This window comes from Canis lupus, chromosome 11 (genome assembly GCF_011100685.1).
Source record: "Canis lupus familiaris isolate Mischka breed German Shepherd chromosome 11, alternate assembly UU_Cfam_GSD_1.0, whole genome shotgun sequence".
NCBI lineage: Eukaryota > Metazoa > Chordata > Mammalia > Carnivora > Canidae > Canis > Canis lupus.
The window spans coordinates 66,506,011-66,529,089 of NC_049232.1; the positions used below are offsets into that span (position 1 = coordinate 66,506,011).

Consider the following 23,079-nt stretch of genomic DNA (forward strand, 5'->3'; position numbering starts at 1 on the left):
AACAGAAGAGAAAACCAAAGCCCAGAAGTTAGGTCCCTCATTCAAGGATATTAATCAAAAAGCAGCAGGGCCAGGGCCAGGATTCAAAACCATTTCTGACTCTACAGGACATTGCAGCTACTATTCCAGTCTCCCTAAACAACACAACTTGGGTGCTTCAATAATTCAACTCATTCACTCAACAATTTATTTTTTGAACATAAACCTGTTTTCTCTCTACTTCCACCTCCGTAAATCTGTCTAGAGACTACACTCTCTACCCCCCCCCCCCCCCCCCCCCCCCCCCGCTAACCTCTCAGTGAGATTCCTGGGATCATCTCTAACTCCTCCCTCTCTTGAACAACACTCATCTACTTGGCCAATAATTTCTGCCTATTTTAGGGACTCTAAGTTATATCATCACCTCCTTGACAAATCCACTTCCACTGTCCCACTTCAGACCCTAGGTTTCTTTCACTTGGCCTCCCAATTAGTATTGCTGCTCTTGGTCTCTGGATCCACGCAATCAGTGTTACACCACTGCCACCTGTTATCCTCATAAAACAGATCTACTCATGTTACACTCCAGCTTAAAAGCCTTTGATGGTCCTCTTCTGTCTACAGAACAAAGTCCAAACTGGTTGTGTTGGCATTCCCACACAAGTTGGTCCCAACCTATCTTCCCAGCTTCATCTCCTACTGCACCCCCCAACTACATAATAATAATAACTTACATAGAGCTTAATTGTTTATACAGTGCTTTTTCACATACACTAATCATAACAACACTGAATATTTTGTATTATCCCAATTTTATGAGAAAGAAACCGAGACCTAGAAATGTAAAATAATTTGCTAAAGATCCCAAATTATAAAAAGAACATAAAAGGCAGAAAGGGTCAAGTATCAAACTCCAAATTTTATCTCCTTTCCCAATATTTCTCACAGCCATAGCACCCCTATTCCAGCATATCAGACTGAAATTTACCCTTAAAATGCAGGATACTTTCCAACCTCTATCTTAGCTCAAGCTATTCTCACTTGAAATGTCCAAAGAACGGTGGGAGGCATTCTTCATATTATGTTTCATATTAGTTCTTCCTATTTGTGTAGAAACCTGTATCTACTGTGAATTATAAGCCCTATGAGGATGGGATCAAAAGTTAGTCACTCAACTTTTGGAAAGTGTGTAGGGGAAATAAGCCATATAAGACAGCAAGCATCAAGGCAGAGACTGGCCAGGCCTGAAACCAGAGACCAGAAACGTGGATCAGACCATCTGAGTACACTGGCGGTGCCAGTAATTTTAACATCTATCTTCCGAACAAGGTCGAATGCCCCAGTGCCAACTATTCTCACTGACACTGGCCTTTATTAAATATTTCAGTTTATTGAAAGCATAATTCAAAACAGAATGGGGTAAAAGTGAAGAATTAGAAGTTGATAAAAAGCAGAAATATTATTTCCCATTTTAACTTTCCGTTTTGACTAAGTAACCAAAATTTGAACGGTACAGGCTTGATTTAGCCTTCCTACAAAGATCGGCTCAGCTGCACGGGTAGCTGTCACTGGGGCTATTTCAGTAGGCCGCAGAATCACGTTCACCTACACAGCTTCCCACATCTCACCCTCCAGAGGAGCCGCTCGGCTTCCTGGCACTGGCAGAGAGTGTCTCAGAAGGTATTTGACATGTTGATGATCTGGCCAACTTTTACAAGTGAAGTTCCCCATGGTTATGTCAAATGGTCAAACTGAACAGTGTCAATGTGTTTGAAGATTACAGGCCGTACTCCTTCCTGGCTTGTCTCTATCCCAATAAAGATCAGATGCTAAGGATGCCTTATAATTATAAAGCCCAGAATATGAAACCACCGAACAGCTGACCAGGTGAAAAGTCTCAAATGCTTCCTTCCCTCTGTCAGAAATCTCCCTGTCCACTGCTGAAACATAACCACAATGTCAACTTTTCCATGAACTGGCAGAGGATAATATTAGAAGAAAAACTAGCCCACATGCCCTGCACTGAATTCCATTCCATTCCCAACAGTTATAGCACCCTAAATATAAAGGAAGAAAACTACAGACTTATGAGCTTAAGTAACTTACAAACCCAGATTTCAGATTTATCTTTGACGGAACTAACTGGTCTCTAATGTGGCATCTCACCCAAAAATCTAATTCTACTTCTATTCGATGAATAGCAGAATACTGCCACTTTCTGTACACTACAGGAGATTTCTTCTGGAGGCCAGTAAGACATGGGGGGGGGCAGGGGGGACATGCTGCTCTTGTTATAAACTGTACATTTTCTCTTTCAGAGATAGTAATACAGCAGTATTAATATTAACATCGACTGTGGAATCAGAGAATCTGAATTCAAGCCCTAACTCTGTAACATCAAGAAAGTTCCACCACTGAGACAGTGAGAGTACCACACTTACAGGGGCGTTGTAAGGATTTGGTCAGTCCTGAGTGACTAGAACACACAGACAGCTTTCAATAAACATTAGCTTTATAAATCACCTGACCCAAAGCGACGATTACATGAGATTTGTGAAAGGATAACAAATTCTAAAAAATCCCTGCCCAAGACTTTCCTGCTTACCTTCTGGCAACTTCCCTGTGTCGACGATACTAATCAATCAGTCAACCAATAAAAAATGAAATACAAGAGAAACCGAACGGCTCTGCCCCTCGGGGCTCCCACAAGGCGGGGTGGCACACACCAGTGACAGCAACTGCAGATTTAACTTAAATGTATGGCATGTGTATCCCCTCAAATACAAAGATCTGAAATCGACAGAAACCCAGTGTTACCAGCTATACATCCCTAAACAGCAAATGTGGGAACCACAGATAATATTATTTTAGCATTACCTCTATTACATAATCACACACTTTGGTCCTACATATTTGCTTACACATATGCTTCCTCTTTCCTCTCAGCAGTATTACAATTCTGTTGGTGGACTATGGTGTTTCTTTTGCACCTCACAGCATGTTAAACAGCAATCAAATAGCTGGACTAAGGTAACATCTAGTTAAGTAGTCAGCAGCCTCTCTGACTAGATCTTTCCATGAGCACGAACCCCTTGACTTTGGTACTCAGAGGTAACAGCCCAAAGCCTGGCTGAGTGCACGCCAGAGTCTGAGACACCTGGGATCTGACTCCACCACTCACTTGCTGCAGGACCTTGGCCACCGAAAAAGTCTGTTTTCCATTCCATAAAACGGCAAACATAATTTTACCCACCTCTTAGGATTACTTTGACAAATAAAATATATGCAAAACACTTAATGCTAGTCCTGAAATAGCGAGGGGAACATTTACAGACGTCTCCAATTTACTTTGAAATGCATCAAAAAAGGATGGGTTTTGAGTACTTAGTCCCACCGAACCATGATTAAAAAATCATTAAGACGAGGAGTTTCACTATGTGTATTTTACTAGTTTTTTTAATTAAAAAATAAAATAAAATTGTAAAAGGTGGGTTGAAAGATGGACAGATATGTGATAAAGCTGGTAAAATATCAAATGCAGGATCTAAGTAATGGGCATATGAATAATCACTTTCAACTTTTCTGTATTTTTGAAGATTTTTACAACAAAATATTAGGGAATGGGATGCCTGGGTGGCTCAGCAGTTGTGCGTCTGCGTTTGGCTCAGGGCATGATCCCCAGTTCCTGGGATCGAGTCCCGCATCGGGCTCCCCACATGGAGCCTGCTTCTCCCTCTGCCTATGTCTCTGCCTCTCTCTGTGTGTCTCTCATGAATAAATAAATAAAATCTTTAAAAATATATATATAAGGGAAAAAAACAATGCTGGCATCCAGTAGTTTGTTTTTATTATCACTACTTGTGGAAAACAATAGCCAGCAAATATTCAGATTCTTGGCTTCTTTTTTAAAAATTTTTATAAAGCAAAAAAAAATTTTTTTTATAAAGCATCTTTTTATCAGCCATCTCTCCTTTTATTATAGCCATTCTAAAACTAAAAGTGGCTTCTTTGAAACTTCTTAGCCAGTACTTACGTAGGTGATTTCAAGTTAAATTACTCTAAGGTATCGGCTGCCAAGCATTTAATCTCTTCTGAAGAAACACAGAAACCAAGTCAAGAGATATTTGTGGTCGATGATTGATGACTTGACCAACCAAAACAATGGAAAAGCAAGGATTGGAATTACTTGTTCCTAACTTTTTCAGTAGCTGCTGAAGCCGTATGTTCCAGAAGTACTATTAAAGTATTACCAGAAGTACTACCAGCACTTTACCAGGTACCTGATGTACAGGAGCACGCTGCATATACACAAATACGTCAGCTACTTTAGAACGATACCCAATTTGGGACGCCTGGGTGGCTCAGTCAGTTAATCATCTGTCTTGGGCTCAGGTCATGATCCTGGGGTGCTGGGATGGAGCCCCTGTTAGCCTGGCTCCATGCTCAGCGGGGAGTCTGCTTCTCCCTCAGCCCCTCCCTGTGCTCATGCTCTAATAAATACATAATAAAATCTTTTTAAAAAAGGATTAAGGATATCCAATTTTCCTCTAGTTTTTTTTTCCCCATTCCAACTGGTAATTCAGACTTTAAAGTGCTTAGTGGCACTACAAGAATTCAGATATCATACAGTACAACAATTTAAACAGACCACCTCAAACCCATTGCGATGGCTACTTTCAAAAATACAGAAAAGAACCAGTGTTGGTGGGAACGTGGAAAAACTGGAACCCTTGCGTACTGTTGACAGGAACACAAAACCATATAGCCACTGTGGAAAACAGTATGGTGGTCTCCCAAAAAATTAAAAACAGAATTACCATATGACTAAACAATCCCACTTCTGCATATATACCCAAAAGGACTGGAAGCAAGAGATACTTGTACACCCATGTTCATAACAGCATTACTCACAACAGGTAAGACGTGCAAACAACCCAAGTGTCCATCAACAGACAAATGGATGAGAAAATGTGATACAGACACACAATGGAATATCATTCAGCCTTAAAAACAAAAAAAATACTGTCGCAGGCTACAACACGGATGAACTCTGAAAGCATTAGGCCAAGTAAAATAAGGCAGTCACAGAAAGACAAACCAGGTATGATTCCACTTCTGTGAGATACCTAGAACAGTCAAAATCATAGAGCAGGATGGTGGTTGCCAAGTGCTGGAGGGGGAGGGGGCTGGGAGAGGGAGTTCAGGTTTAATGGGTATAGAGTTCCACTTGTGCAAGATGAAGAGTTCTGGAAATGGGTGGTGGTGGTGGTGGTGGTGGTGGTGGTAGTGGTGGTGATGGTGGTTGCACAACAGGTACTTACCACCACTGAACTATATACACTTAAAAATGGCTATGAGAGTAAATCATGTTATGTGTATTTTGCAGTAACAAAAAAAAAAAATGGAACAAATGAGGGAACGGATCTCCCCAGAAGGCCTGGTAGGGTGCTCCAGCTTGGGCCTGACAGAGAAGCAATCAACTCTGGGGCCCTCACACCAGGTCTCTCTCTCTCAACACACCATGGGCCCGGCGTCCACTCAGACTCTCCATCCCGCCCAGGGTCACACTGTTTATTTCGGTTCCAAAATGAGCAAACACTACTCTTGCCACACCAGTTTTATGTCGAAGCATCGAGGAGCTTCACCTCTCTAAACCCGCCTCCTCTTTAAAACAAGGATAATTCCTACCTACCTACCTTACAAGGTTACGAGGGCGCAAGAGTGAGATCACCCATATATAAAAGCAGCTTCAAACTACCAAACACCAAAGTAAAACAGAAATTTTACTACGTTTAAAACTACTTTCGTATGGAAATTCGGGAGGGATTACACCAACAACAACTTCACAAGGCTTGCGACACCTCACCCCTGCTTCGTTCCACTTACAAACTCCCATCGTCTCTAACACCTTTTTTTTTTTTTTTTTTTTTGGAGGGGGTGTTTTGTCGTGAACCGAAGGGCAGCCACTGAGGAAACAAGCAAACAAAAGCTTTAAGCTGAGCATGGGCGTCTAACCACCCCAGACGCGATCAGAAGTCATCCCACACGTCCTACAGAAAAATCCCATTTCTCCAGGACCCCGGCGCGGGCCTGCGGCGCCCTGGAACTACACTTCCCACAAAGCATCGAGGTGAACCGGGGCGGCGGGCGCGGCGGCAGGGGACTCGGGGCGCCCACCGCTGTCCCCCGAAAGGCTGCGGCGCGGACGGGCGAGGGTGCGCGGGCGCTGTCAGCCCCCCCCCCCCCCCCCCCCAGCGCCTGGCTCGGCGACCCGCGCCCGGCCCTCCCGCCCTTCCTCCTCCACCTGAGGGTCACCGCCTGGTCTTGACCTTTCCGCTCAGTTCCGGGGGGTCACCTTCTCCCCTGCCCCCAGAGCTCCGTTTCCAGAACTGCCCCCCCCGCCGCCCGCCCCTCACACAGTCGGGACCCGGGGCCACCGCGGGGCCGGCGGGACTGGCCGGCGCAGCCCGTCACCCTCTGGGGGGGGAGGGGGAGGCCCCCGGCCGGGCCGCCACCCGAGCGCCACGGGGCCCCCGCCGCCGGCCCGGGGCGGATCGCGGCCAGAGGTGGCTCCGCCCGGGGCTCCGGTTTCAATTTCGCAACGTGACGGTGCAAACCTGAGGCCTACAGGCGCCGGCGCCCCGCCCGCCAGGCCCGAGCGCCTCAGCCCCCCGCCCGCCGCCGCCGCCGCCGCCGCCGCCCGCCCGCCCGGCCCCGGCCGCCGCCCCGGGCCCCTGCGCTGCGCCGGCTCCGACTCGCGGCCGCGGCTGCCGGTGGCACTTACTCAGCTCGTCCTGGGAGGCGGAGGCGGCGGCCGCAGCCATGTTGCGCCAGGGAGGGAGGGAGGGGCCGAGCGGGAGGGCGCGGACGGGCGGCGCGGGGGGCTCGCCGCTCGCGGTGCGGCAGGGGCCGGGAGCCGCCTCCGGTCGCGCGGCGCCCTCGAGGCCCGCCCGCCGCCGCCGCCGCCGCCGCCTGCGTCCCCCTCGCCGCGCGCGGCGCTCCCGCGGTCCCCCGCGAGCCCGCGGCCCGGGCGCTCCCACCGCCGCGCGCCTCTGCGGGGCCGCCGCCGCCGTCTGTCGGCCGAGTCCCGGGGCGCCCGGCCCGCGCGGCGGCTCTGCGGCTCCGCGCCGCGCTCGCCCAACTCACGCCGCTTTTATATTTAGAAAGAGCTGAGCCATCCTCCCAGCGGCCCCCCCGCCGGGCCCCTCGCGCGCCCGCCCGCCCGCGCTCGCTCGCTCGCGGCTCGTCCTGCCCACCTGCCGCCCGCCCCGCGAGCGCTCCCCGCGCGGACCCGGCACGCGGCGGCCTGCGCGGGCGGCCCGGCCTGGCCTCCCCGCCTGGCCTCCCCGCCCCGCCGCGCCGGAGCAGTCTGCGGCGGCCGTGCGGCCACGGGGACGCGCGGGCCTCTGACCTGAGTCCGAGCCGGTCTCCATGCCGGGGATGCTGCGCGCGGCGCCGCGAGGTGGGCGCCGGAGGCGAGGCGGCGGGCGGGCGGGCGGGCGGGCGGCCCGGGGGCGGGGGCGGGCGGGGGCGGGCGCTTCGCCCCGGAGGGCCCGGCCGGCCGGCGCGCGCTGCCCCGAGCCGGGCGCGGTGTCCAGGCGGGGCCCGAGCCCGAGCCGCCGTGTGCAAGGGCCGCGGCTGTCACGTCGGCCGCCGCCGACCTGAGGGAACACGCCTGTCCGGAGGAAGAGACGTGGACTCGGAGAAGTCGAGCCGGGCTCGCGGGCGGCGGGAGGAAGCCCCGCCCTGCGCCTCCCGCGAACTTCTCGGCCCCGCGCGCCCGACGCCGCGACCCGGAGGCCCGGAGGCCCGGAGGCCCGGAGGCCCGGCCTCGCTGGCGGCCGCGGCCCAGCCTGGTCCCCGCGCTCGCCCGAGCGGGCCTGCCGGGCGCCCAGAGCCCCGAAGCCCTCCCGAAGAGTTGCAGGAACCCAGAGACCCAAAGTTCAAATTCAAGTATTTATGCACATCTATGTGTATGTCCTCGAATTTCAATATATTTGAATATATACACACATATGTGTATGCTTACGTGGGCTTTTTTATTATTTTTATTGTAATACCCACGTTCTTTTCGGTCATACCGATTTTAACTTTACGGCTTAAGTTTGTCCATGAGGTCGCGTCCCTGAGAAGCCCTTGCAAAATGGGATTCAAATTAAGGGGTTGCATCATGCTGTACTTCTAAGGGATGGCACCGTCACAGCAAATTAGATAGATCAGATGCCTTTTTTGTTTTTTCTGTTTTTTGTTTTTTGTTTTTGTTTTTTGGGGGTTTTTTGTTTTTTTGTTGTTGTTGTTTTTGTTTTTTGTTTTTTTGGTATAAGCAAGAAATCAAGGCCCTACCTATATGGATTGAAACTGCATTTATTCCTAAAAGAGCTCGGTAAAGCCCTGGTTAATGTCTCACAAAATGAATATATTGTTATTCCAGATGTAACTTAGACGGACGCGGTACTTGCATTTTCCTCTATTGCTTTAATATGGAAATTATACGTGATTTTTGGGAAATTTTTCGAATGATTCAGGATATCGCAGAATTAAAAGCGAAAGGCCTTCCACTCTCACCACCCCACTCCCCAGAGACAAATGTGGTGCACAGGTACTGCTGAGTGTGTATTCTCTGAGGCCTTGTCCATACACATACCTACACCCACCCACCCACCCCCAGAAGTGACTAGGATGGAGAGAGGCTCCTACAATAAAGTTCTGTATCCCTGTTTTCCCCTACAAACATTCTCCCGCGTTAATTCAAAAAGGTCTACACCGCCAGTCTTTTTATTAATGACCTTGTACCACATTAGGTCAACCAATTCCTATTTTGAGGATATTTTGACTCTAGTTTGATATTGACATAAACTCCGTGCATGACAAACTATTGGCAAAGACTACAGTACGGAAGTGTATAAAAGTAAAGGTTGTCCCCCTCCTCCCTGCCCACCATCCCCTCATCTTCTTACTCCCTGGAAATAATCCTGTTAACAATTTGGTGCATCCACCCTTTCCTGACTGTGAATTTATAAGGTAGCTGCACCAAGGATTGGTTTGAGGAAGCCTTGACTTCCCACAACCTCAAATAGATCCTTCTAAAGCTACCCAAAAAAAAATGTAGAGAGAATATAGTTTATAAAAAAAAAAAAAGTTTGTTAGGCAATATTAACTTCCAGACAAGACTAGTTAGCATCTCTTAAATTCATCCTACTAGAAATTTCAGAGTCCATGCATATGCAAATCATGGATATATGGGTATGCACAGATTTGTGTTTGCTTTAACAAAAATGGAATCCTACTACACATATTATTATGTAACTATCTTTTCACCAAACAATATATCAGAGGTGTTTTTCCATACCAGTAATGATAGTAACAACTAATACTAATTGTGCCAGGCTGCGTTTAAAGTGTCCTATATGGGCAGCCCGGGTGGCTCAGCGGTTAAGCGCCGCCTTCAGCCCAGGGTGTGATCCTGGGGACCCGGGATCGAGTCCCACGTCGGGCTCCCTGCATGGAGCCTGCTTCTCCCTCTACCTGTGTCTCTGCCTCTCTCTCTCTCTCTCTGTGTCTCTCATGAATAAATAAATAAAAATCTTTAAAAAATAAAAATAAAAAAAATAAAGTGCCCTATATGGAGGAATTCATTTAGTCCTCACAACAATCTTATAAAGTAGGGATTTCCTTTTTTTAAAAGATTTTATTTATTTATTCATGAGAGACACAGAAAGGCAGAGACATAGGCAGAGGAAGAAACAGGCTCCCTACAGGGAGCCCAATCCATGACTCTATGCCAGGACCCCGACACCTTGACCTGAGCCAAAGGCAGATGCTCAATCACTGAGCCACCCAGGCTCCCCAAAGAAGGGATTTCTATGACACCAGAGCATGGAGGGAAAAATATCTAAAATGCCACAAACTAGAAAGCAGTGGAGCAGGGATTTAAACCAAAACAGTGTGGATCATTCTTCACCACTATGATCTATATGTACAAAACTACCTCATTCTTTCAAATGGCTGCATGATAAGCACATGACGAAGTTTATTTAATCATTGCCCTACTAATGAACATTTAGGTTATCAACAATTTTTTCTACTAGCAGAAGCAAATGCTACTGTAAACTCATATCAACCGAGTTACATACTGCATATACAGAGAGAAATAGGTAGAGGTGGTATTGTTAGGTTAAAAAAAAAGAAGCCTTTAGGGGTACCTGGGTGGTGCAGTCAGTTAAGGGCCCAATCTTGGTTTTGGCTCAGTTCCTGATTTCAGGGTCCTGGGATCAAGCCCCACATCGTGGGCTTGCTGAGGCTCTGCACTCAGCAGGGAGTCTGCTTGAGATTCTCTCTCTCTCCCTCTGCCCCTCCTGCATATGCTCTCTCTCTCAAATAAATAAATAAATTTTTAAGATTTTATTTATTCATGAGAGACACAGAGATACAGGCAGAGGAAGAAGCAGGCTCCATGCAGTAAGCCCTATGCAGGACTCGATCCCAGGACTCCAGGATCACACCCTGAGTCAAAGGCAGATGCTCAACCGCTGAGCCACCCAGGTGTCCCAATAAAGGCTTTTTTTTTTTTTTAAAGATGTCTTTAACATCTCATCATATACAGCAGCTTATAGCAGTTTCCAGTGCTGCTTCTAATCACTAATGTTTAAAGCTCTAATGTTTTTTATACTTGCTTCTTCCTTCAAACTACTTGTAGTTTATTTTCCCACTAAATAGCTTTATAGTCTTACTAGACAATTTGGTTTTTAATAGTGGCCTGGAGATACTTTCTTTTTTTTTAATATGTTATTTATTTATTTATGAGAGACAGAGAGAGAGAGAGAGAGAGAGAGAGAGGCAGAGACACAGGCAGAGGGAGAAGCAGGCTCCATGCAGGGAACCTGATGCGGGACTTGATCCCGGGTCTCCAGGATCCCACCCCGGGCTGAAGGCAGGCGGCGCTAAACTCCTGAGCCACTGGGGCTGCCCCTGGAGATACTTTCTATCTAGAATTTACTTCGATTTCCGAAAACAGACAAGAAGAAATTGTGGGCAGGGATGAACAGGGGACAAAAAAGAGGCCACCGAGAAGCCAAAATAATGTATCACAAAATCTAAAAACTTACATCTTTTACTCTTTCAAAGTCCCCTCTCCCATCTCATAGGCCCTAATCACACTAACTGTATGTACAGTTCTGACAAAGTAGTCTTGTTTCCACAGTAAAAGCAAATTAGAAGCAAATATTAGAGAGCACTCTCCTGGGCAGGTGCTTGGATGACAGAGGAGCTAATGGACACCCTAAAAATGAAGGAAGAAGCAGAAACACTAGGATAAGAAGCTGTAAGAACTCAAACAGCAAAACATTCTAGGGTTATTTATAAAGTACAAAAAGCAGGGCAGCCCTGGTGGCGCAGCGGTTTAGCGCCGCCTGCAGCCCGGGGTGTGGTCCTGGAGACCCGGGATCAAGTCCCACGTCAGGCTTGTTGCATGGAGCCTGCTTCTCCCTCTGCCTGTGTCTCTGCGTCTCTCTCTCTCTCTCTCTCTCTCTCTCTCTCTGTGCCTCTATGAATAAATAAATAAAATCTTTAAAAAAAAAAAAAAAAGTACAAAAAGCACTACCCAACCCAGAGTCCCTGAAGTCATTTCATTTGAATGACGGATGTCCATGGTGATAATCCTGACATCAAGAAATAGCACAAGGACGCCTGGGTGGCTCAGTCAGTTAAGCATTTGCCTTTAGCTCAGGTCATGATCCTGGGGTCCTGAGATCGAGCCCCACATTGGGCTCCCTACTTAGAGGGGAGTCCACTTCTTCCCCTCCCTCTGTTCTTCCCCCTGTTAGTGCTCTTTGTCTCTCAAATAAATAGATTTTTTAAATCTTTTAAGAGAAAAAGAAAACACAGTATAATGATGTTTACTATATCAGCATCAAAAATCAAGGAAATACAAAATATTTTATCAAGCTTTTAACTCAAAATGATAACTATTTTATTTTATTTATTTTATTTTATTTTTAGAGAGAGAGAGCAGCAGGGGAGGGTCAGAGGGAGAGAGAACGAATCTTAAGCTGGCTCCACGTCCAGCATGGAACCTGTCAGGGGGCTAGACCCCACAACACTGGGACCAGAACTCTGAGATCACAACCTGAGCCAAAATCAAGAATCTGGCTCTTAACTGACCAAGCCACCCAGGCATCCCTCTAATAGGCAATGTTAGATGCCTAAAAGGACTCATTCTAAACTATCTAGAAAATCCAACTATCCCAAATGATTCAATTATCCATTCCCAAGGAGCTCCAGACAAGCCAAATTCTATAGAAATAAGTCTCATACAGTACTTATTGTGGTTGCTGAAGAAGTCAGAACTGGATCCCGGGTGCCAACAGAGTCCACAGCACTCATGGTCTTCATCTCTGCTCTTTTCACTAAGTTATTAATTAAAAACATGTTTCACTACACATAAAACCATGTCATGACTCAAAACATTCCACTTCTAGAAATGAAACCCAGAAACATCAGTCAGTCTCTAACCACCATATACAATCCTTCCACTCTTACTCCCTAATTCCTGTAGACTTAGAGTACATTTGGATTGTCCTCATCCCCTGGAACATGTCCACTGCCTTCTGGTCTGTGTTTCCTCTAAGTACCACGTGCTCTGTTCTTAGCAAAACCAAATGGCAATGAAGTCAAGCCTTTCCTTCCTCGGTTTCTATCTTAAGACAGTGCCAATCAATTCCCAACTTTTGGCAAAACCTATCAGTCACTTTATTTTTCCCTCCCAAATATCATTGGGAAAAGGCAGAAAGCTGACCTGGTCCAATACAATACACTGGCCTGCATCTTAGAGGATAAGGCAAGATTTCCTCTATGGATGAAATCTACCTCTATACCAGAAGAGATATCTCCTCTGATTTCCTTTAGACAGTGGCTTCAGAGTTCTTGGTTTACATTCTTCCCACCACCACCACCCAAATTTTTGAAAACCAATGTAATCCATTCACACATTTTTAGATTGGCATCTAAAATTTTCCCTTATAAATAATTGAAAGAGGGGGACCCCTGGGTGGCTCAGCGTTTGAGCATCTGCCTTCAGCTCAGGGCGTGATCCCAGTCCAGGGATCGAGTCCCGCATCAGGCTCCTTGCGAGGAGCCTGCTTCTCCCTCTGCCTATGTCTCTGCCTCTCTCTCTCTCTCTCTGTGTCTCTCGTGAATAAGTAAATAAATAAAATCCTTTAAAAAAATAAATAAATACATAAATAAATAAATGATTGAAAGAGGGAAATTTTGACAATAAATTCTATCATAAACATTAGCATTTTAAAATAAAAACGGAGAAACCTGGGTGGCGCAGTTAAGGATCCAACTCTTGGTTTTGCTCAGATTGTGTTTTCAGGGTCTTGAGATCAAGCCCCCAAGTCAGGCTCCCTGCTCAGGGTGGAGTCGGCCTAAGATTCTCTGTCCTTCCCCCTCCACCCACCCCTCCAGCTCATGCTCTCTCTCTCTAAAATAAATAAATAAATAAATTTGTAAAAAAATATATAATAATAATAAAATAAAATGAAAACCCTTCTGTTATTTCTTTATATATATAGCACTAAATTCTATCCCTGAAACTAATAATACAGTATATGTTAACGAAATTGAATTTAAGTAAAAAATTTGGGACACTTGGGTGACTCAGTGGTTGAGGTCTGCCTTTGACTCAGGTCCTGATCCCTGAGTCCAGGGATAAAGTCCCACATCGGGTTGCCTGTGGGGAGACTGCTTCTCCCTCTGCTTATGTCTCTGTCTCATTCTCTGTGTGTTTCATGAATAAACAAAATCTTTAAAAAAAAAAAAAGAATTTAAGTAAAAATTTTAAAAACATGTGTATATATCTAAGTAAGATTTTTTTTAAGAGTTAATTTATTTATTCATGAGAGATACAGAAAGAGAGAGGCAGAGACACAGGCAGAGGGAAAAGCAGGCTCCATGTAGGGAGCCCGATGTGGGACTCAATCCTGGGTCTCAAGGATCACACTCTGGGCTGAAGGCGGTGCTGCACCGCTGAGCCACCAGGGCTGCCCCTAAGTAAGAGATTTTTTTTAAGTTTGTTTTTTTTTAATAAATTTATTTTTTATTGGTGTTCAATTTACCAACATACAGAATAACACCCAGTGCTCATCCCGTCAAGTGCCCCCCTCAGTGCCGGTCACCCACCCCCATCCCCCGCCCTCCTCCCCTTCCCCCACCCCTAGTTCATTTCCCAGAGTTAGGAGTCTCTATGTTCTGTCTCCCTTTCTGATATTTCCCACACATTTCTTCTCCCTTCCCTTATATTCCCTTTCACTATTATTTATATTCCCCAAATGAATGAGAACATATTAAATGAGATACTGATTTGATGCCTACTATCATCTATTTAAAAATAGAGGCAGCCCAGGTGGCTCAGCTGTTTAGCTCTGCCTTCCGCCCAGGGCCTGATCCTGGAGACCTGGGATCAAGTCCCAGGTCAGGCTCCCTGTATGGAGCCTGCTTCTCCCTCTGCCTGTGTCTCTGCCTCTTTCTCTGTGTGTCTTTCATGAATAAATAAATAAAATCTTAAAAAAAAATACATGAACAATTTCTTTAAAAATCAGAAATTTCATATAATTGCATTTTCTCCTCAAACTCGTATGTCAATTTTACTTCCCCCTCAATAATTTATAATAATGCAATATAGTTTTAAACTTGAAAGCCTTATTGTTCACTTTATCAATCTTTTCTTCAACAAAAAAATATATATAAATTAAAATATTTAAATGTTTTCTGTGGCCTTTTAAAAAATTATTGTGATGAATCATAATTAGCAGTAGTGCCAACTTATCAGAACAACATAAGTATATTACAACTTTTTTAAAGGTTTCAATTATTAGTTATTAGCATATTTTTGTTACAACTTTTGAGAGAGTTGAAATAAATATATCTCTTAATGAATTAGACAGGGGCTTTATGGGGAAAAAAAAGAGAGAGAGATCCAGGTGTTGTTATTCACTTCCTCTCGTTATCTAATTTGGTATATCACATTGTCCCTTCAAAGTCATTTGAAGTTCTCCCCTGAGGGTAATCAACCATAGTTAGACTTGAGGTGGCTAAGAGGTGTGGCTTGCTTATGTAAGGTGAGAGAAGGGCCATTGTGAGATAGGACACCTTGACTTTATTTCTTTTTTTAAGGTTTTATTTTTAAGTAACCTCTATACCCAACGTGAGGCTCAAACTCACAACCCGGAGATCAAGAGTCGCATGCTCTACTGACTGAGCCAGCCAGGCGTTCCATGGACACCTTGAACCTAGAGTGTTCTTAGGCAAAGCAATTTAAAGGAAGAAGGGGGGCACCTGGGTGGCTTAGTCCATTAAGCATGGACTCTTGGGGCACCTGGGCAGCTCACTGGTTGAGTGTCTGCCTTCAGCTTAAGTCATGATCCCAGGGTTCTGGAATTGAGTCCCATATCAGGCCCCCTGCAGGGAGCCTGCTTCTCCCTTTGCCTATATCTCTGCCTCTGTGTGTGTCTCTCATGAGTAAATAAATAAAATCTTTAAAAAAAGAAATAGACTCTTGAATTTGACTGAGGTTGTGATCTCAGGGTCTTAAGATCAAGCCCCACATTGTCAGGCTTTGTGCTGAGCATGCAACCTCCTTAAGATTTTCTCTCTCAAAAAAAAAAAAAAAAAATCTCTCTCTCAAAAATAAATAAACAAATAAGTAAATAAAATAAAGGAAGAATGTATATGACCTAGGGATTGGTTCTCTTAACACTACCTAAGAGTTCTTTAGTTTCTTTGTATCCTAAGAAATCCTTCACTACTCCCAGAGGTCCCTAGCTTCAGGATAGGGCATCTTGAGTGTTTTGTTCTTATCCTATTCTATCCCTAGTCTCTCTTAAAAAAAAAAAAAAAAAATATATATATATATATATATATATATATATATATATATATATATATAGAACCTACCCTATCCTTCTCTTTCCATTCTCATATTCAAGCCACACCTTTACTCTTTCCTCAACCCACTGGACTCCCCTGAAACCAATCACATGAAGATTAATCAACAGCACACTCTGATGGATGCTTTCCTCTTGATCTCATTTGAACTACGGACTCCATTCTCCCTTTCAAAACTCCTCTACCAGGTCTTCCCTACACAATTTTCTCCTGATTCTTTTCTACTTATCAGTTACCTTTACTGTCTTCTCATTCTCTGCCAACCCTTTGAAGTCAGCGCTTCATTGGCTTTTAGTCCCAGACCACTTGTCACTCTACGTGCTCTTTCTTTGCATTCCCCACTCATTCATCTTCAATTACTAAATAACTAATTTCTCTCTCTGGTTAAGTTCTCTTGGACATTTCCACCTAAATGTCCTACATGTACTTCATAGTTGATACACCTCCAACTGAATGTATTTTCCCTCTCAAACTACCTCCCATACCCCTCAGAGTGTGTGGAACCAGCATCCAGTTGACCAAAACAGAGAATGGTAGCCCACCATTCTCAGTTTTACTCACTATCTGCAGATTGTCACTGAGTAGTATCAGTTATGGGTTTTCTGGTTCCCAGCGGAGAAACCACTCGTCTAAATACAACAATATTTGAAGAAGAGGACTGCAGTAGTTCACAGAAACAAAGAAAAATGAAAGAACTAGACTTCAAAAGGATAAGAAGTAGGTACAACTAGGATCTCTGCGACAGGAACTGGAAGATCGCCCTGAGGGGATTACAACCAGATGACCCAGCAACAACACAGCCTTTCGTTTCTAGATGTTGTGGAATAAGAATTATAAGCCCCAAACCTTTAAGTGAACTTTTTTTTTTTAAGATTTTATTTATGTATTCATGAGACACACACACACACACACAGAGGCAGAGACACAGGCAGAGGGAGAAGCAGGCTCCATGCAGGGAGCTCGATGTGGGACTCGATCCCGGGTCTCAAGGATCAGGGCTGGGCTGAAGGCGGCGCTAAACCACTGAGCCACCCAGGCTGCCCCCTTTAAGTGAACTTGATTAAAAATAAAAGAAACCATAGGTGCAAATGCTAATAGATGAAAGGTAGACAACCCTTGACTCTAATTCTTCGGGAACCCAAAGTATTCTGTTGGTCTAACATTTCTCAACAAGAAAAAGAGTTGTTTTTTTAAAAATTTGCATTCTGATGACAAAAGGAGTACGATAAATAAGAGACCAACTCATAAATGGCAAAGGTCACGTTTAAATTTCAAATCTAGGGGAGCCTGGCTATTCTCAGTTGGTAGAACCTGGGACTTTTGATCTCGGGGTCGTAGGTTTGAGCCCCATGTTGGGTGTAGAGATTACTTAAAAATAAGATATTTTTTAAAAATTCAAATTTAAATGTGTTTTACATCTTGTTATTATGGTTATAGCTTCTTTAATGTTTAATAAGGAACAAGACACTATGCTTACGTAATTGAATTATCTCATTCATGCTATAAATGAATTCACTGGTCTTAGGTGTACTACACACACTGCGTGGGTCCTTCTGTCAAATCAGGAGTATTTTGAATGACTTTCTCCCAGACCTATAAGAATTAAAGTCACCTCTCAAATAACTGATCCAAATACAAACGAAGTCTGATTTCTCCAACAGTGTCAAGTTTAAAATCCTGGGATGGGAAAGTTGATTGATCTGGTTTGGATCACTTGTCCACGTTGGTGGGGATTTGGGACTATTAATAGAAGGGGAATGGGAACGTTGAATAGTTAGACAAACAAGAGCAAGCACTTCCCACTAGTCTAAATAGCAAATATTCATTCTCCTTAAAATGGCTCCACTCTGCCACTTCCTCTCTATACCTTGGCTTAATCCACTTTCTTGGGATGCCCAGGTGACTCACTGGTTTAATATTTTTAATATTTTCTTTTTTTTTAATTTATTTATTCATGATAGTCACACGGAGAGAGAGAGAGAGGCAGAGACACAGGCAGAGGGAGAAGCAGGCTCCAAGCACCGGGAGCCCGATGTGGGATTCGATCCCGAGTCTCCAGGATCACGCCCCGGGCCAAAGGCAGGCGCCAAACCGCTGTGCCACCCAGGGATCCCAACTGGTTTAGCACCTGCCTGCGGCCCAGGGTGTAATCCTGGAGCTCCCAGTTCGAGTCCTGCATTCAGGCTCCTCGCATGGAGCCTGCTTCTCCCTCTGCCTGTGCCTGTGCCTGTGCCTCTCTCTGTGTCTCTCATGAATAAATAAATAAATCTTTTTTTTAATCTTCTTTCTTTTTCAAAGATTTTATTATTTATTTATTCATGAGAGACACAGAAGAGAGGCAGAGACATAGCTGGAGGGAGAAGCAGGCTCCCCCCAGGGAGCCTGATGCAGGACTTGATCCCAGGACCCCAGGATCACACCTTGAGCCAAAGGCAAATGCTCAACCACTGAGCCAAGTGCCCCAATCTACTTTCTTTAAGCCATCTTTTGGTAAAAAGAAGTACTCGATCTTTAATCCTTTGCATTCTAGCTTCTAGCTTCTTCACTTTACCTTGATAAAGATCATCACTGTTACTCTGAAAGTGTACCATGATTTCTCTATTTTTTTTTTTAAGATTTTACTTATTTATTCATGAGAGTCATAGAGAGAGAGAGAGAGGCAGAGACACAGGTAGAAGGAGAAGCAGGCTTCATGCAGGGAGCCTGTTGTGGGACTCGATCCCGGGACTCCAGGATCACGCCCTGGGCTGAAGGTGGCACTAAACCGCTGAGCCACCCAGGGATCCCGATTTCTCTATGTTTTAATGTAATTTTAAAAATATATACATATATGCTTTACGCATATGTTTTTATATCTTGTATATTTTATTATAAACAAAAAATGTAATTTATAAAACAAAACATACATATGTATTTTTAAAATTTAAAAATTAACTACAATTGACATATGACATTGTATTCTTTCTAGGTGTACAACGCAATTTACCAGATGTATGTATTATTAAATGATCACTACAATAAATGTAGTTAATATCCATCACCACACATAGTTTAAGAGTTTTCTTGTGATGAGAATTTTTAAGATCATCTCTCTTAGCAACTTCTAAACCGTAAGATTTTGTTAACTAGAGTCACCGTGCTGTACATTATATCCCTAGGACTTTATTATCTTGTCACTGGAAGTTTGTACCTTTTCCCCATCTTCACTCATTTTGCACACCCCCATATTATATTATATTTAGTGGTTTTTCAAGACAGCTTAGGCTCCCTGACATCTCTCAAACATCAAACATTTCTTGTAACTCCATCCTCTCTTGTCACCCTTGACTCATTTTTCTTCTACCTTTTTTTTTAAAAAAAGAATTTATTTATTTATTTGAGAGAGTGCACATGAGCATGAAGGGGAAGGGCAGAGGGAAGGGCAGAGGAAGGACAGACCCTCTGCCCAGTGTGGAGCCTAAGAAAGAGCCTGAGGGTGGGCTCTATCTCAGGACACCCTCCCCACCCCAATCACAACTCCGGACCCAGTCAGATGCTCACTTAACTGTTAGGCACCCAGGCACCCTCTTCCACCTTTCTAAAGTTCCCCTGATTGTATTATCATCTCCCCTCCCTTCTCCTTTATGTATCTCATCAGCAAACCTTTTCTATAAGGGCTAGCTAGTATACAGTTTAGGCTTTGTGGGCCACACAGTTTCTGTCACAACTACTCAACTCTGTCATTGTAACAGGAGAGCAGTCATGAATACTACAGAAACAAAGGAGCATGATCATGTTCCAATAAAACTTTATTTACAAAAACAGTGGGCTGATTTGGACTAAGGACCATGGTCTGCTGATCTCTCATCTAGGAGCTTCCTGAGAGATGAATGTTGGGGACTTGTATGTCTCAAAATGTCTCCAATCTCCACCTGAAATACCCAGGATGCCTGGGATAGAATTCTAGGTTGGAAATAAGGACTCCTCAGAATTTTGAAGGTACTGTCAATTTCTTCTACCCTCCCCAAGGCCTTGTTTGCTTTAGCTCAGTTAGCTCCACTAGCCTGCAGAGGTAGAGCTCTGCCTTAAGATTTTACTCAGGCTCACTGAGCTATCTTACGTCATTAATAACTTTTTTTTTACATTTCTAAAAAATAAAATCAATTTGAAGAAGTTACTATGTTTTCCAGTTTCCTGTATCCAAGGAATAGCTTTTCCTAGAAATTTGGTACTAGGGAAATGTTTGAATTTCACGGAAACTTCTATGCTGTCTTTTATGAGACAATAGGCATTAAGTAATCCATTGTGAGTCACTTTTTGTCTTGATTGTTAGTGTCCAATTGCATTAAACTCCCATACCATATTCAATTCATTTGTATCCTCAGATGTTTAATAAAAGTGAATAAATGTGAAAGAACAGACAATGGGAAGGCAGTTATCTTGTCAGCTGTTTCAGTACTCGGGACTGAAGGGAAAGAAACAGTTATCTCCTTTCATTGGAAGGATATCAATAATATATATCTAGATGGGATATCTACCAGTACAGCCATCTTTACAAAATATAATCTGCCATAGAGTGCATAATTTTGATCATTTCTTTGTTCTCACCCATCAGTATTTACAATAAGTCACCAAATCCTACTACTACTATATCTTGAATCTTTTTTAGCTCATCATCATTTAGACCACCCTCATCGTCCCACCTGGATTATTGCACAACTTCCTATCAAGACTAGTCTTTTTGCCTCCTACCTTATCTTTCTAATCTCTTCTCCATCCTGAAGCCAAAACAGCTAAAAAACAAACAAAAAGCCCACTTATTTGATTAAGTATTCCTTAGCGTGCTTATCCTGACTAGAAATCCCACCAGATTGCTTACAAGTGAAACTAATTTGTGGTTTTCTCTTTCTTTACTGCTGTATAATAACCCACCACTCTTTTTACCATGATGGTTGCATTTAGTCAAAAGTTACGGTTTGGTTACCAGTTACAAGAAGGAGTCATTTTTTCCTCTGGAGATTTATTCGTATGTAGCATACCGCTCACGGAATATTTCAACTAGTGTATTTTTTTAAATAATAAATTTATTTTTTATTGGTGTTCAATTTGCCAACATATAGAGTAACACCCATTACTCATTCCGTTGAGTGCCCCCCTCAGTGCCCGTCACCCATTCACCCCCACCCCTCCCCTCCTCCCCTTCCACCACCCCTAGTTCATTTCCCAGAGTTAGGAGTCAACTAGTGTTAATGTTTCTCAAAGTGTAGTCCAAGGATCACCCACCATGGGCTTTGGAGGGGAAAGTCCCACGTTCGTATTCAAATGAAGAATGCCAAAAAAAACCCCCCAAAAAAAAAACAAAAAAAACAAACAAAAAAAAAACAAATGAAGAATGCCATGTGATTCCAAGGCACATACAGTTTGAGAGTCACTACTTAAAGTTTCTCTGACTTGCCCTGTTAAACCTATGAGTCAATTTTATTTCATGTCTCTCTGTTTTATCCAGCTTCTCCTTGATGTCTAATTTTCAGCCTGACAAGGAGAGGTGGGTAGAGGAGAAGCATATGTACTCAGACCTGGGACTGGGATAGCTTCTTCTTGACTGTGGGCAGTTTCTTCAGCCTACCTCCTGCCTGTGAAATGAACCCAGTGGTTCATCTGGTTGAGCTTGCTCTGTCCTTTTAAACTCTCAGGGCCTTGGGATGCCTGGGTGGCTCAGCAGTTGAGCGTCTGTCTGCCTTTGGCTCAGGGTGTGATCCCAGATTCCTGGGATTGAGTCCCACATCAGGCTCCCTGCATGGAGCCTGCTTCTCCCTCTACCTGTGTCTCTGCCTCTCTTTCTGTGTCTCTCATGAAATAATAAATAAAATATTTTCAAAAAAATTTTTTTAAGTCTCAGGGCCTTGACTCACTGTGGTCTTTCCGTCTAGAATGTTTTTCTTTTTTCTTTTTAAGATTTTATTTATTTATTCATGAGAGACATAGAGACAGAGGCAGAGGGAGAAGCAGGCTCCATGCGGGGAACCTGATGCGGGATTCAATTCCAGGACCCCAGGATCACGACCTGAGCCAAAGGCAGACACTTCACCACTTAGCCACCCAGGTGCCCCTAGAATGTTTTTCTCTCCCAACACCAACTCTCCAAAAGCCATCTAGTTATTAGTACCCTCCAAACAATCCTTCTGGAGTTTCTCAGCCCTTTTTGCTATGCCCCCAGGAATCCAGGCAAGCGTCCATTCATAAATTCAACAAATATACTGAGCTCTACTATGCACCAGGTACTGTTCTAAGGCCTGGAGATTGTGTGTCATGGAACAAACCAGATAAAGATCCTTACTCTTATGGAATCAGTATTCTAGTGATCAAGACAGTCAAAAAAAAAAAAAAACCAAAACAAGATAGACAGTAAGTAGTAAACAAGAAAATTGTGTGTTAGAAAGGGAAACAGGAGTAGAGAGGGGTGCAGTTCCAATTTAAGCAGTGTGGTGGGAGAGCTTCATGGAGAAGATCCGGAAGGCAGGGAGAGTGAGCCATATGGCTATCCCGGCAGGAGCATGTAGCCAGAAATGCCGGGAGGTTGGAAGGAGAGGGAGAGCAAACAGACCATTGTGACTGAATCAGTTAGGTCCAGGAAGATGCGAGGCAGGTTGCGGATGACCAGATTCTATCAAGCTTTGCCACTGCTTAAATTCGGGTTTTTCTCTGAGGGGAATGGGAAGCCTTTGCAGGGTTTTAAGCAAAAGACGGACATAATTTGTTTTTACGTTTTTAACTGTCTCTCCAGTTGGCAGTGTAAAAAAATAAAAGAAAAAAGTGCACTCAATAGGCTATTGCAATATTGCATCCAGGGGAGGCAGGATGGGGTCTTGGACCATGGTGGCAGGTGTAAAAGTTACAAAATTAGTATGTGTTCAAATTCAAAGTGGCGGCATTCGTTATGGCTTGCATAGAATGCATCCCTGGTCTTCTGCAGTGGGGTTTTCCAGGCTGGATTCCAGGAAAGGGCAGGGAGAGGAGGGAGGGGGATGGTTTGAGGTTACCAAGGAAACCCAGCATCGCACATCTGAGAACCTGAGCCGGCTCCGGGCCTCTAGGCCTCTGGCGCAGCAAGAATTCTGCGGCCGAGCCCACCACCCTTCCCCACTGACCATGCGCAGCCGGCCAGGTGGGAGCCTA

At 44.4% G+C, this 23,079-nt stretch overlaps 1 protein-coding gene across 6 annotated transcripts in view; it reads right to left on the reverse strand.

Annotated features, from left to right (window-relative positions):
* Positions 1 to 7,458, reverse strand: part of ECPAS (Ecm29 proteasome adaptor and scaffold) — a 98,784-nt gene extending 91,326 nt beyond the window's left edge. The window contains exon 1 of one of the 6 annotated variants that reach the window (XM_038553093.1): positions 6,764 to 6,817. In XM_038553093.1, the coding sequence (XP_038409021.1) occupies positions 6,764 to 6,803 (40 nt within the window). In that variant the 5' untranslated portion in view covers positions 6,804 to 6,817. Of the gene's footprint in view, positions 1 to 6,283; positions 6,438 to 6,763; positions 6,818 to 7,390 lie in introns of those variants that run through there. The other 5 variants (XM_038553098.1, XM_038553097.1, XM_038553096.1 and 2 more) reach the window with 5 other exon arrangements.
* Positions 7,459 to 23,079: the final 15,621 nt, after the last annotated feature.